Source organism: Lepus europaeus, chromosome 2 (genome assembly GCF_033115175.1).
Source record: "Lepus europaeus isolate LE1 chromosome 2, mLepTim1.pri, whole genome shotgun sequence".
Taxonomy (NCBI): Eukaryota; Metazoa; Chordata; class Mammalia; order Lagomorpha; family Leporidae; genus Lepus; species Lepus europaeus.
The window spans coordinates 3,561,505-3,573,393 of NC_084828.1; the positions used below are offsets into that span (position 1 = coordinate 3,561,505).

Below are 11,889 nucleotides of genomic sequence, written 5' to 3' on the forward strand. Positions count from 1 at the left end.
AGCCAAACCACGCTTGGCTGTGATGTTGAGAAACTACAGATGGCCGACCTACGAAGCCTGCCGTGCCCTCTGCTCCACCGACTGACTCATGGGCAGGTCCCACAAGGCCACTTCCTACTCTTCCCCGCCCGAGCCCACAGAGGTTACTGTAGGGCAAATGCCAGGCCAGGGCCGGCTGGGGCCTCCCCCTTACCTGCTGGCTGACCGACGGGAGAATTCAGGCCCCGGAAGCCACCCGCCGGCGAGGCTGTGACACACTTCACCGACAACCCCCGTGCACTTACACAGTGGCTTCAGCCCCACTGCCCAGGCTTCTGCACAGCCGTGCACCTGCGTTTCACGGCACACCCATCCTGGCACTGCCATGGCCGTGTTCCCCTCACGTGTCTGCCACACCTCGTCTCGGTCGCCGACCAGCACAAAGCATCCAGACTCCGCCGCGTCCCCGGCGCGTTTTTCGGTGAACCTTCCCTTTCGCTGAGGTGAAAGGTGTCGCCCCAGGATGAAATGCCAACAAGCACCAAAGAACGGGTGCCAACCTGAGGCCGGCACAGCCCTTCTTCCTAACGAAGCAGGCTGGCAGGCTCCGAGCGGCTCAGGTGGCCCTGCTACCTGCCTGGCCTTGAGAGGGTACGGGCTCTGCTCCCTGGGTGCAAACAGACATGAAATCTACAACAGCCCGGGCTGCCGGGCTCCCAGCTCCCAGGCTCGGTCCCTCAAGGTCCTAAAGCTGTGAATACAGCCGCGGGCGCTGCCTGTGCCACCCGTCTCAGAGCCTTAGCTCCGAGAGTGGCAAAACCAAGCAAAGGGGCAGAGGAAGACGCAAGACTTCGAAGGACAAGGCAACGAGTCCCGGCTGCTCTCCTTCCCAAAGGCGGAATCTGCAGGGAGCCAGCGGAGCGTCCTAAGAAATCATCCCATTTCTGGCGACACCTGAGTCACCTGTGTCACCAGGCTCCTCCCAAGTTTTCACCAATTCAGCAGGCGCCAGCGCCCACTGTGCCTTGGTGATGTCTGCCCAGGCCCCTCTCCCCAGGAGCTCCCCCTCCCCAGCAGGACCTGGCCGAAGTCGGTGCCGGGCGCGTGGAGAGAGGGTGGTGAAGAGCTTCCATGAGCTACGACTCCCCGGTGTGTGGTGACTCCACGCTGAAAACCGGAGCTGGGAAAACGCCAGGTGCCCAGGCCCGGGCGCGCCCCCCCCGCCCCGTCCCTGCCCCCCCCGCAGCTCTCCAGGGGCCTCTGGGTCCCGCCCTCTTTGTGTTGATGGGGCTCCTGTTACAACAGTTAATTTTTCTTTGCAGACAAAGAGTTCTTCCAAGATCCTTGAGCAAACACCACCGGTTCTCAGAGCCCCACGCTAGGTCCCTGGCTGCGTTTTCACACCCGCGCTGGGGAGGCAGTGCCCGTCTTCCTCCCAGCTCTGCACAGGTACAAATACTCTGGTTCCATCTTGAAAGACCGCCATCACCTGCGTCCACCCACTGCACACCTCGATGCCCGGCAGCCCTCCAGGAATTCCCCCCAGGGCTCCAGCATCCCTCTCCCAAAACTCCCCAGTCCCAACCGCTCCAGCGCGGGAAACTAAGTGAGGCTGGAGCCAGCATGCAGGTGCACTAAAAACACTGCACGGGGGGCCGACACAGTGGCCTAGTGGGCTGAGCCTCTGCCTGCAGTGCCGGCATCCCACATGGGCGCCAGTTCGAGTCCTGGTTGCTCCACTTCCGATCCAGCTCTCTGCTGTGGCCTGGGAAAGCAGTGGAAGATGGTTCAAGTCCTCAGGCCCCTGCACCCATGTGGGAGACCTGGAAGAAGCTCTTGGCTCCTGGTTTCCAATCTGCCTGGCTCCAGCCGATGTGGCCATTTGGGGAGTGAACCAGCAGATAGAAGACCTCTCTCTCTATCTCTGTAACTCTGCTTCTCCAATAAATAAATTTTTTAAAAACTTAAAAAAAAATACACTGCATAAGATCACCCGGCCTCTGCACCCCCATCTCCACGACACATAAACGGATTCAGCCTCTGGATTTGTGGGCCCCATCCCGGGCCCTCTCGTGGAGTATACACCCGTATTCCCAAACTTGACAAGACACAGATCCGCAGCACCGCTGGCCTCGAGCATTTGGGATGAGGAAGAACCAACCTGCGCCAGCGCCTCTGGCTGTCAGAGCCAAGGCAAGCCCCGAGGCCACCTAACGCACCCGGCCACTTCACGGCGGGAAGAGCCACACGTCACGCAGGTAAAGGCAGTGGCCGAGCTGAGCCGAGACCTCAGCTTCCCAACTTACAGACCAGATTCTTCCCGAACCACCTGCAGCTTCCCGCGCGGCCCCTCCCGGCCGCCCCTGCGCCAGCCCCTACCTTTCTTCCTCCACCAGGGCCCCTCGGGAACCGAGTAGGAAAGGTCCTTGAATTCGATGTTCACGGCCGCCCTCCGCGGCAGTGAGGAGAAGCGCTGGGCCTCCGTGAGGCTGTTGTCCACCTTCGTCAAGTGCCCGTTCATCAGCTCCGTCTCCGCGGAGTCCATGTTGCCCGAGAACCCGTCGTCCACCGAGACGCACACGGACGTGGGCTCGGTCATCGCCGCAGAGTAGCCACTGGTGTTCTGGAGAAACAGAGAGGATGACGGGACCCGTGAGGAGCTGCCCCGAGCACTTGAGTGAGCAGCGGGCGAGCCAGCGCTGGGCTGGGGCGCAGACTGCACCCCGGAAGACAGGGGCTCCCGGGCGGGGGCCTGGAGCCAGGTGCTAGGCACGGCATCATTCGCTGGCCACTCAATCCGAGCAGTCCCGCCTGCGGGTGCCCCCCAGTGATCGTGTGGGCCTGACTGGGTCCCCAGCCCTGACCACAGGCCTGACGTAGTCCCCAGCCCCGACTACAGGCCTGAACGGTCCCCAGCCCCCACCACGGGCCTGACGCGGTCCCCAGCCCCGACTACAAGCCTGACATGGTCCCCAACCCCCACCACGGGCAGGACTCGGTCCCCAGCCCCAACTACAAGCCTGACATGGTCCCCAACCCCCACCACGGGCAGGACTCGGTCCCCAGCCCCCACCACGGGCCTGACGCGGTCCCCAGCCCCGACTACAAGCCTGACATGGTCCCCAACCCCCACCACGGGCAGGACTTAGTCCCCACCACAGGCCTGACTCAGTCCTCAGCCCCCACCACAGGCCTGACATGGTCCCCAGCCCCAACCACAGGCCTGACACGGTCCCCAGTCTCCACCACGGGCAGGACTCGGTCCCCAGTCCCCACCATGGGCCTGACCCTGTCCCCAGTCCCCACCATGGGCCTGACCCTGTCCCCAGTCCCCACCACAGGCCTGACGTGGTCCCCAGCCCCAACCACAGGCCTGACTGTGTCCCCAGTCCCCACCACAGGCCTGATGTGGTGCCTAGCCCCGACCACAGGCCTGACCGTGTCCCCAGCCTGACCACAGGCCTGATGCAGTCCCCAGCCTGACCACAGGCCTGATGCGGTCCCCAGCCCTGGCCTCCAGGGCGTCATTGTCTCTGGCCACCCTTTTTCTTCCTTCCATTGAAGATGCTCCAGATACAGTGTTGCACCGGTCAGGGGGATGAGGCTTCCTGCATCACAGTCAGGGGAGCACCCAGTGATCTGTTCACGGCCGCACCCCACAACGTGAACTGAAAACGTCCAATCCTTCCCGCGGAAGCTCACGAGAACCACGGCTCCCACCGCCTGAGCAGCGGTTGTGCGGCTGCTCTGGGATTTTCCTTGAAAAGTGTCCACCTTGCTGAGGACGGCGTTGGCTCATCGTGACTGCAGACCCAGAAGGAGCTCCTGGCTCCTGGCTCCTGCCGGGCCGTTACCGCCATCTGGGGAGTGAACCAGCGGATGGAAGACCTCTGTCTCTCCCTCTGTAACTCTGTCTTTCAAATAAGTAAAATAAATCTTAAAAAAAAAAGAATGAAAGAAATATCGATGTTTTCCCCCTCTACACAGACAAGGAAGCTGACACACAGGGGCTGTCGGGAACTGGGTGAGGGGCAGGAGGGACCCCTGCTGGTGCTGGTCTCCCTGCGCCCCGAGACAACCCGGCGAGTGAGCCGCGTGCACACACCAGGCCCCAAACACACCTGTGCAGAGAAAGACCCCACCCTCGCCGAGGAGGCTCAGGGACGGCCGAGGCACGGGAGGGCCCTCGGGAGCGAATGCTGTGCCGCACCCGGGCCGGCTTCTCCTGAGCCGGGAGGACGCCCACGTGGCCACAAGCACAGCCCCACCGTGCCCCGCTCACGGCCGACCGGGGCTTGCGGTGTCTGAGGGTGGGGGCCAGCCCCCTGCCCCAAGAAGGGGGACCCTGCCACTGGTCCCAAGGAGGAAATGCGTCAGCCTGTGTGTGCCCCCGGGCCTATTAGCCGTGTCCCCAGGGCTGTGGGCCACACACCCTGCTCATTACTAAAACCAAAGTAGTCCCGCGAGTCCCCACAAACCCGGCAGCTCAGGCCGGCACAGCACCGCACTGGAGGCCTGGCCAGGGAGTGGGGCGGCTCCGCCTGCGGCCGAGAGCCCACACGTCTCAGCACACACACATCACACACACAACACCATACACACCACACGCCACACACACACACATCACACAAACATAACACCATACACACCACATGCCACACACACACACATCACACACACAACACCATACACACCACACGCCACACACACACACATCACACACACAACACCATACACACCACATGCCACACACACACATCACACACACAACACCATACACACCACATGCCACACACACACACATCACACACACAACACCATACACACCACATGCCACACACACACACATCACACAAACATAACACCATACACACCACATGCCACACACACACACATCACACACACAACACCATACACACCACATGCCACACACACACACATCACACACACAACACCATACACACCACACGCCACACACACACACATCACACACACAACACCATACACACCACACGCCACACACACACATCACACACACAACACCATACACACCACATGCCACACACACACATCACACAAACACAACACCATACACACCACACGCCACACACACACACATCACACACACAACACCATACACACCACATGCCACACACACACATCACACAAACACAACACCATACACACCACACGCCACACACACACATCACACACACACAACACCATACATACTACATGCCACACACACACATCACACGCAATACATACATCACACATCGCAAACACACCATACACACCACTGCTACATACACACAACTCACATCTACAGACCACACACACAACATAAACCACACAGCACACACATCACACACACAACACACATATCACAAACACAACACCATACACACCACATGCTACATACACACAACATACATCTACAGACCACACACACAACATAAACCACACAGCACACACAACACACACAGCACAACACATCACACACACATCACAAACACAACACCATACACACCACATGCTACATACACACAACTCACATCTACAGACCACACACACAACATAAACCACACAGCACACACATGACAACACACATCACGTACCACACTACAGATGCACACACGCACCACACCAACCACACACACACCACATCCCACACCCTCCCAGGCAACTCGTCCCTCTGAAGTCTCAACCAAACCAACCCCTAGCTCACTTGGGGGGGGGCTTTAGAGCCCCCAACCAAACCAACCCCTAGCTCACTTGGGGGGGCTTTAGAGCCCCCAACCAAACCAACCCCTAGCTCACTTGGGGGTGGGCTTTAGAGCCCCCAACCAAACCAACCCCTAGCTCACTTGGGGGGGCTTTAGAGCCCCCAACCAAACCAACCCCTAGCTCACTTGGGGGGGCTTTAGAGCCCCCAACCAAACCAACCCCTAGCTCACTTGGGGGGGCTTTAGAGCCCCCAACCAAACCAACCCCTAGCTCACTTCGGGGTGGGTTTTAGAGCCCCCATCCAAACCAACCCCTAGCTCACTTGGGGGTGGGCTTTAGAGCCCCCAACCAAACCAACCCCTAGCTCACTTGGGGGGGCTTTAGAGCCCCGACGGAGTTGCAATTCGGGGCGCCCGCGTCCTAATCCAGCTTGCTACCAAGGCACACCCTGGGCGGCAGAAGGGGGTGGCTTCTGCTACCCACACCGGAGACCCAGATGGAGATCCTGGCTCCTGCTGCGGGGCATCCACTCCTGTCCCCAGCGGTCCCACAGCGAGGGGACACTGCTCCTCTTGTTGGGGACAGGGACAGCCTCCGTTCCAGCCGCCCACATACCGGCTTTCCCTGGGACGCTCCTCTCTCTAGCCACTGTACCCACTCATCTGACAAAGAGCAGCAGGCAGACGGACGGACAGGGCCTCTGGTCTCAGCAAACTCAAGAAAACAGGCAATGATGACAGTGAGGCGAGAACCGGCAGAGACTCTGAAGGGCCGTGGAACGCCACGCAGACGTGGGCGGGGCAACCGGCCCCAAATAAAATCTCAGCTGAGACTGGCGAGGGGGGACAGCAGTGCCGGGTCACGGCGCTCCCTGCAAGGGAACAGCGTGTGCAGGGCCGCAGCAGCTGCACAGGGGCGCTCAGAGACCTGTGGAGAGGCACGGGCTGGAGCGCCGGCGGGGCCGTGGGCAGGGCAGGGGGCAGGGGCTTGACAGAAGATGAGACACACGGGGTCCAGCTGGTGCGGGCTCGCAGGCATTGTCGAGGTGCGGAGGCCAGCGCTGGGAGCCACGGACCAGGGTTGCAGGATCCCAGCACGAGCACCTGCTGGGCTGGGACAGGCGGGTGGGGGGAATGCAGGTGAGATGAGTAGACGGGCCAGCAGGACACAGCGGGGTGACTCAATTCATTTGCAAGCCAGAGAGACTTACATTATAAAGTGTTGAGACCGCTGCCTCCTACAAGCAAGGTGACTATAAACAATAGTGGCCATTGATGTCGCAATTACAGCAGTGCCTGCTAAACTCCAGCCCGGACAGATTGCACAGCTTAGCAACAGATCCACGGGCGGAGCAGGCGGAGGAACACAAACACAGCATGCCTGCCTCGCCCAACTCCCCAGGGACGGCCGAGCAGCCCCAGGCCTGAGCCCCAGGTGTCCCGCCCAGCGGCCGAAGCTTGGCATCCTGCAGCCAGCTGTGGGTGTCTCTGGGCCATCAGTTGTAGGAAACCCAGCAACAAATGAGGAAATCGCACAATGCAGGACCCAGCGCCACACAGGTGAGGACCCCCCTTCCTCACAGGTGGGCTACGGCCTCATCTTATGAGCAGAATCCCGGAGGCCACGTGACCCACGGCAGCACCCTGGAAACATTTTTGGTGAGCAGCCGTGAGGTTGCCGCCAGCTTCTCCCAGCCTCTTGCACCCTTTAAAAACAACAAACACCTCTCCCCTCCCACTTTTCCCCTTTCATTGCTCTGGTCTCTGATGGCCCCCTACACACGCACACACATGCACACACACAGACACACACACACACAATTTGTGCTATGAGGAAACCACAAATCACAGCGCGCTCACTCCTGGGTTGTCCCGGCGGCCGCTGTGTTTTCCTGAGCAGAGTGACAGGGTGCAGGGGTCTCTAACGGCAGCCACCCCCCGGCTCGGGACAGGACACAGAGAGTCGGAGCGAGAACACTGCGGCCAGGCTGTGCCCACCCGGAGGGGGCCTCCCTGTGTCCTGTGGACCGATGATCCTCACGGCGACTGCCCACAGGAAAATTATCAAAATGTCACACCCTTGGGGCAGGCGGCACCATCCCTCGGACACCTGCCCTGGGTGCCTCTCTCCTCGGGCAAGCCAGCTTCTCCGGACTCACAGCTCACACGGCCAGCCCCTGCTGGACGCCAGGGCAGGGAGGGGACCCGGGGATCTCTTAGGACTAAGAGTCAGTTTTCGTAAGATTTAAAACTTGTTTCCTTCTGAGCGCTCAGCATGCGGGATTCCCAAAAGCCTCCCATCCAAGCAGGACCCAGGTCCAACCCTGCTCGACCACCATCAGATAAGAGCCAGGCCCCACCCGACCGACCCTGCTCACTGCCGTCAGATAAGACCCAGTCCTCAGGGTGATAAAAGGTTTCTGTTTTTTAAAACCTTTAGGATTTTCAGGGAGAAAAATTCTTTTTTAACAAAACAATCTCCCCCCTGGGGGAGGAAAAAAAAAACCAGCCCAGCCATTAGCGCCAGCGAGTGAGAAGAAAACAGGTGGGCTACATCAAGCCACAGCGCGGATGAAAAGCCGTCCCTGGAGACCCTGGTCCCACGCGCACTAGCCACCTTTGCCACTCTAGAACTGGGCGACCCAGGAGCATCCAAGAGGCGCGAAGCTCTCTCTGCCCGCAGCTGACGTCAATCTGATTCCTCCACTGTCAGCAAGCGTCCCCTTGGACGGACCCCAAGCAGAGGGATCTCCCCAAGTGGCCGCAAACCTTCGGCCAGACAGGCGGGGGTCGGCGGTCCCCTTCCCGTGCCGGGGTTTCGCCGCTTTCCCTCGCTGCGGGTCCCCCCGCCCCCGCGCTGCTCCCAACACGCGGGCGGCCCCATTCTCTCGGTTTACACGAAACCATTACATAATGAGCCGGAGCCCGCGTGTGTTCGACAGTAACCTGTTTGGAACCAAGAGGGTGCAGCTGTCAGAACCGAGCATGCGCAGAAACACGGCCACTTTTTTTTTTCCCTCTTGAGCTCAAGGCAAGAGGTAACTGTCGGTCAAACCCTGCAGCGCCCTGCTGACTTCAAACACAGGATGCTAAAAATGAAATCGGGTGGGGGTGGGGGTGGGGGAGCCGGTGCGCGCCCCGCAAGCGCCCCGGAGGCCGGGCATAGAGGCAGGAGAGGGGGTACTGCCTACCGGTCCTGCCGGCGCCCCGAAATCCAGCCCTGGGCGCCGAGCTGCGAGGTCGGCGCGCCAGGCGGACGCGGAGGGCCCCGCGCGCCGTGCCGGAGTCGCGGAGCAAGGGGACAGGGCGGTAGCGGGGTCAGCTCCGAGCCCGCCCGCCCCCCTACCCGCTCCGCAGCCCCAGCCCCCAGAGAAGCAGGATGCGCGCCTCTCCCCGCGCACCGCGGCGGCCGGCAGGTGTCCGCTGGCCGTCGGCCCAGCAGGTCCGGAGCTGCTGTCCCCCGGAGCCGCTCCTATCCCCCGAGCCTGGCTCTCCCAAGGGTGGCACCAGAAGTCCCCGCTCAGAGGGACGCGACCTCCTGGGGCCCGTGCGCCAGCCCCTCCCCAGCGCGCCGCGCCCCCCCCCCCCAGGCCTCGCGTCCCCCACCGCAGGCGGACGGGGTCACGGCCATCTGTCCCCTGCTGGGACTGCCTCCCCGCCCGCTCCCGGCTCCCCGCGCACGGCGCACCCCCGGGCGCCAGGTGGCCAGGGCGGCTCGGCCGGCGCCCGGCTCCGCTCCGAGGGCGCCCCTGGGTCAGCGCGCAGAGGACGCGCTCCGGACAGCAGGCGTCCGCGCGAGCTTCCCGCTCTCGGGGCAACGCACCCCGCGCCGCCGCGGGGAAGGACGCGCGCACTCACCATGGCGGTGCCGACGGAGAAAGCGGCCATCAGACAGGCCATGCCCCGGGGGCGGCGGCGGCGGCTGGGACGCGGATGCGCTCGCTCGGGGCTGCGCGGCGGCGCCCGCCCGGCTCCCGCTCGGCCCCGCCCCGCCCCGCCCCGCGATTGGCCCACGCCGGGGGCCGGGCCGCGGCAGGTGCGCGTGCTCCTGTTGTGCGGCGCGGGGGGCGGTCCCGAGCGGCTCCGGAGACCACCGCTCCCTGCCCGCCTGTGCGGACGGGCCCGGGTGGGGGGGGGGGGGCGTTGGGGAGGCAGGGGACGCCTGGCGGCTGCTTGTTCAGCTTCCTCGTTGGGCCCCTCCCCGCCGGATGGATGCTGAGAACCGAAGAGGGACTCCCCTGCCCCATCCGGGACTCCGCCGAGGCTGTGGCGCGCGCGCTCACGCGTGGGACAATCCGCGCGGGGCCCCGCAAGCGCGCGGTGGCGATGTCCGGGCCCGGTCCTCCCGGAGCCCCACAGATAGAGGCGGCGCGGGGGCGGATGGCGGTGGTTCCAGGGCGGACGCAGGGCTGTGTCCTGGCACCGTGGTGGTGCTGCTCGGGCACCCCCTCTGCGGCCCCGGACTACAAGGTCGGGTGGCCTGGTGGTCGCTGCAACCCCCACTATAACAAAAGTAAGTGCAGCCACTTCCGGGGACCGTGGCGCCAGGCGCGCTTTAGCCCCAGCCTCAGAGGCCAACCCTTTTGTTCTGCGTGTGGGGACCAAAGCCAGGAACGTGTTCTCACCTCAGCACACCTGGGTCACCGCCCCACCGCGGGCAGGTGAGCCAGGCCTCTGTCCCTCTCCTAGCTAGCAAGAAAGTAGGCAGGTGGATGGCTGGGGCCAGATTCTCCCCTCCAATTGGAGGAGGCGACGGAGGCGGGGCTAAAAATCTAAGGTGGGGGTGCCAGGTGTCAGACCCAGGAGGCCTTGGGGTACCTCAAATATAGGGAACAAGGAGGCCAACACGGGGTGTTCTGGAATGAAGATTCAAATCCACAAACCACCCAGGGAGAGTTTAGACCAACCCCCCCCCCCCACACACACACAGAGGGACTGGACACTTGCGATGTTCGGGCTGGGGCCCACCTGCTGCAGGGCAGATGGGACCCACACCACCGGGGAGACATGGGGGGAGGGGCAGACAGGAGCCTTCTCCCTGGGACCAGGGTGGTGACATGATGTCATCATTGGGCATCCAGCTGTGTCCAGCACCCATGCTCCTCACTGCCCAAGGATGCGCCCAGAACTTTCTCCTGGGGAGTCCTTCTCCTCCGCCGTGGGGTTCCGGCACAGGCCAGCTGGGGCACGGGGCTGGGCCCACGGCAGGCGCCGACCCTCGTTCTTGCCGCTGTCAGCTCTCGTGCCCACTCGGGGAGCGGGTGAGTGGTGGGGTAGGACAGAGCTGGGTGTCAGGACGCGTGGCTGTGGTGACAGAAGTCAGCTCCCAAGCAGGAAGGTTCGGAGGGCCCAAGGCCCCAGGCTGAGCGCTCAGCCCCGGGTGGCTTGCTCCCTCCACAGCTCCGCCCCCACCTGCTGCACGGCCCTCCCGCCAGCCCCCAGCTTGCTCCCATCAACACAGAGAACCGGGGGGCGCCTACCCCTGGGAAGCCCAGCGTGGGTCATGCTGGGGGAGAGGGAAGGGTTAACCGCACTGGAAACACAGAGAGCAAAGGTGCTTTCCTAAGGCCACGTGGAAGCGCTTGGCGCAGGTGGGGGTGCCAGGCAGACAGGCACAGGAGATGCCCACCACGGCGAGCTGGTGCACACCAACCCCGACAGCAGTCTCGGCCGAGACGTGACGGCCGAGCAGCTGGACTTGGAGTGTCCACTGAGGGGCCACAGCCAGCCTCCACAGACAACCACCCATCAGCGCTTGGGGCCCCAAACCCCGGCCCCCACGGAGGCTCCGTCCCTCTGGGGCGTGGTCTTTGTGCACACTTCCCTTGGTGTCCACACCACGTAGAAAGCCCAACACCATCAACTGTGCATGAACGGCCGCCCCCCTGTCTTGTTTGGCCGGGACAGGTTCTGTCCAGGCTCAGTGTGGACGTCACTTTTACACACGTCTTCCCTGCCAATGTGCTGAACCCACAGGCTCACTGAGGACGCGGGGGCCTATGTGGTTGTCACTGTTAGAAGCTGTCCCCTGCCTGCTCGGAGCCCCGAAGCCAGTCCGTTAGCTCCTCGCCAGACCACGATGGCTACGCTGGTCATCCAGCCTTCGCGTCTCCGGTCCCGAGCCTCCAACAAGGCTTCAGAGAGGCTGCCCTTTCATCTTCATCCCCTTGGCTGGTTCGTGCCC

The 11,889-nt window shown here is 62.7% G+C and overlaps 1 protein-coding gene across 2 annotated transcripts in view; it reads right to left on the reverse strand.

Moving 5' to 3' along the window:
• Window positions 1–9,646, reverse strand: part of ABCG1 (ATP binding cassette subfamily G member 1) — a 52,772-nt gene extending 43,126 nt beyond the window's left edge. For both annotated transcript variants that reach the window (XM_062175160.1, XM_062175158.1), the window contains exons 1-2: window positions 9,564–9,646; window positions 2,359–2,602 (exon numbers count right to left, since the gene is read on the reverse strand). In XM_062175160.1, coding sequence (XP_062031144.1) covers window positions 2,359–2,602; window positions 9,564–9,605 — 286 coding nt within the window. In that variant the 5' untranslated portion in view covers window positions 9,606–9,646. The remainder of the gene's footprint in view (window positions 1–2,358; window positions 2,603–9,563) is intronic.
• Between the last annotated feature and the right edge of the window lie 2,243 nt (window positions 9,647–11,889).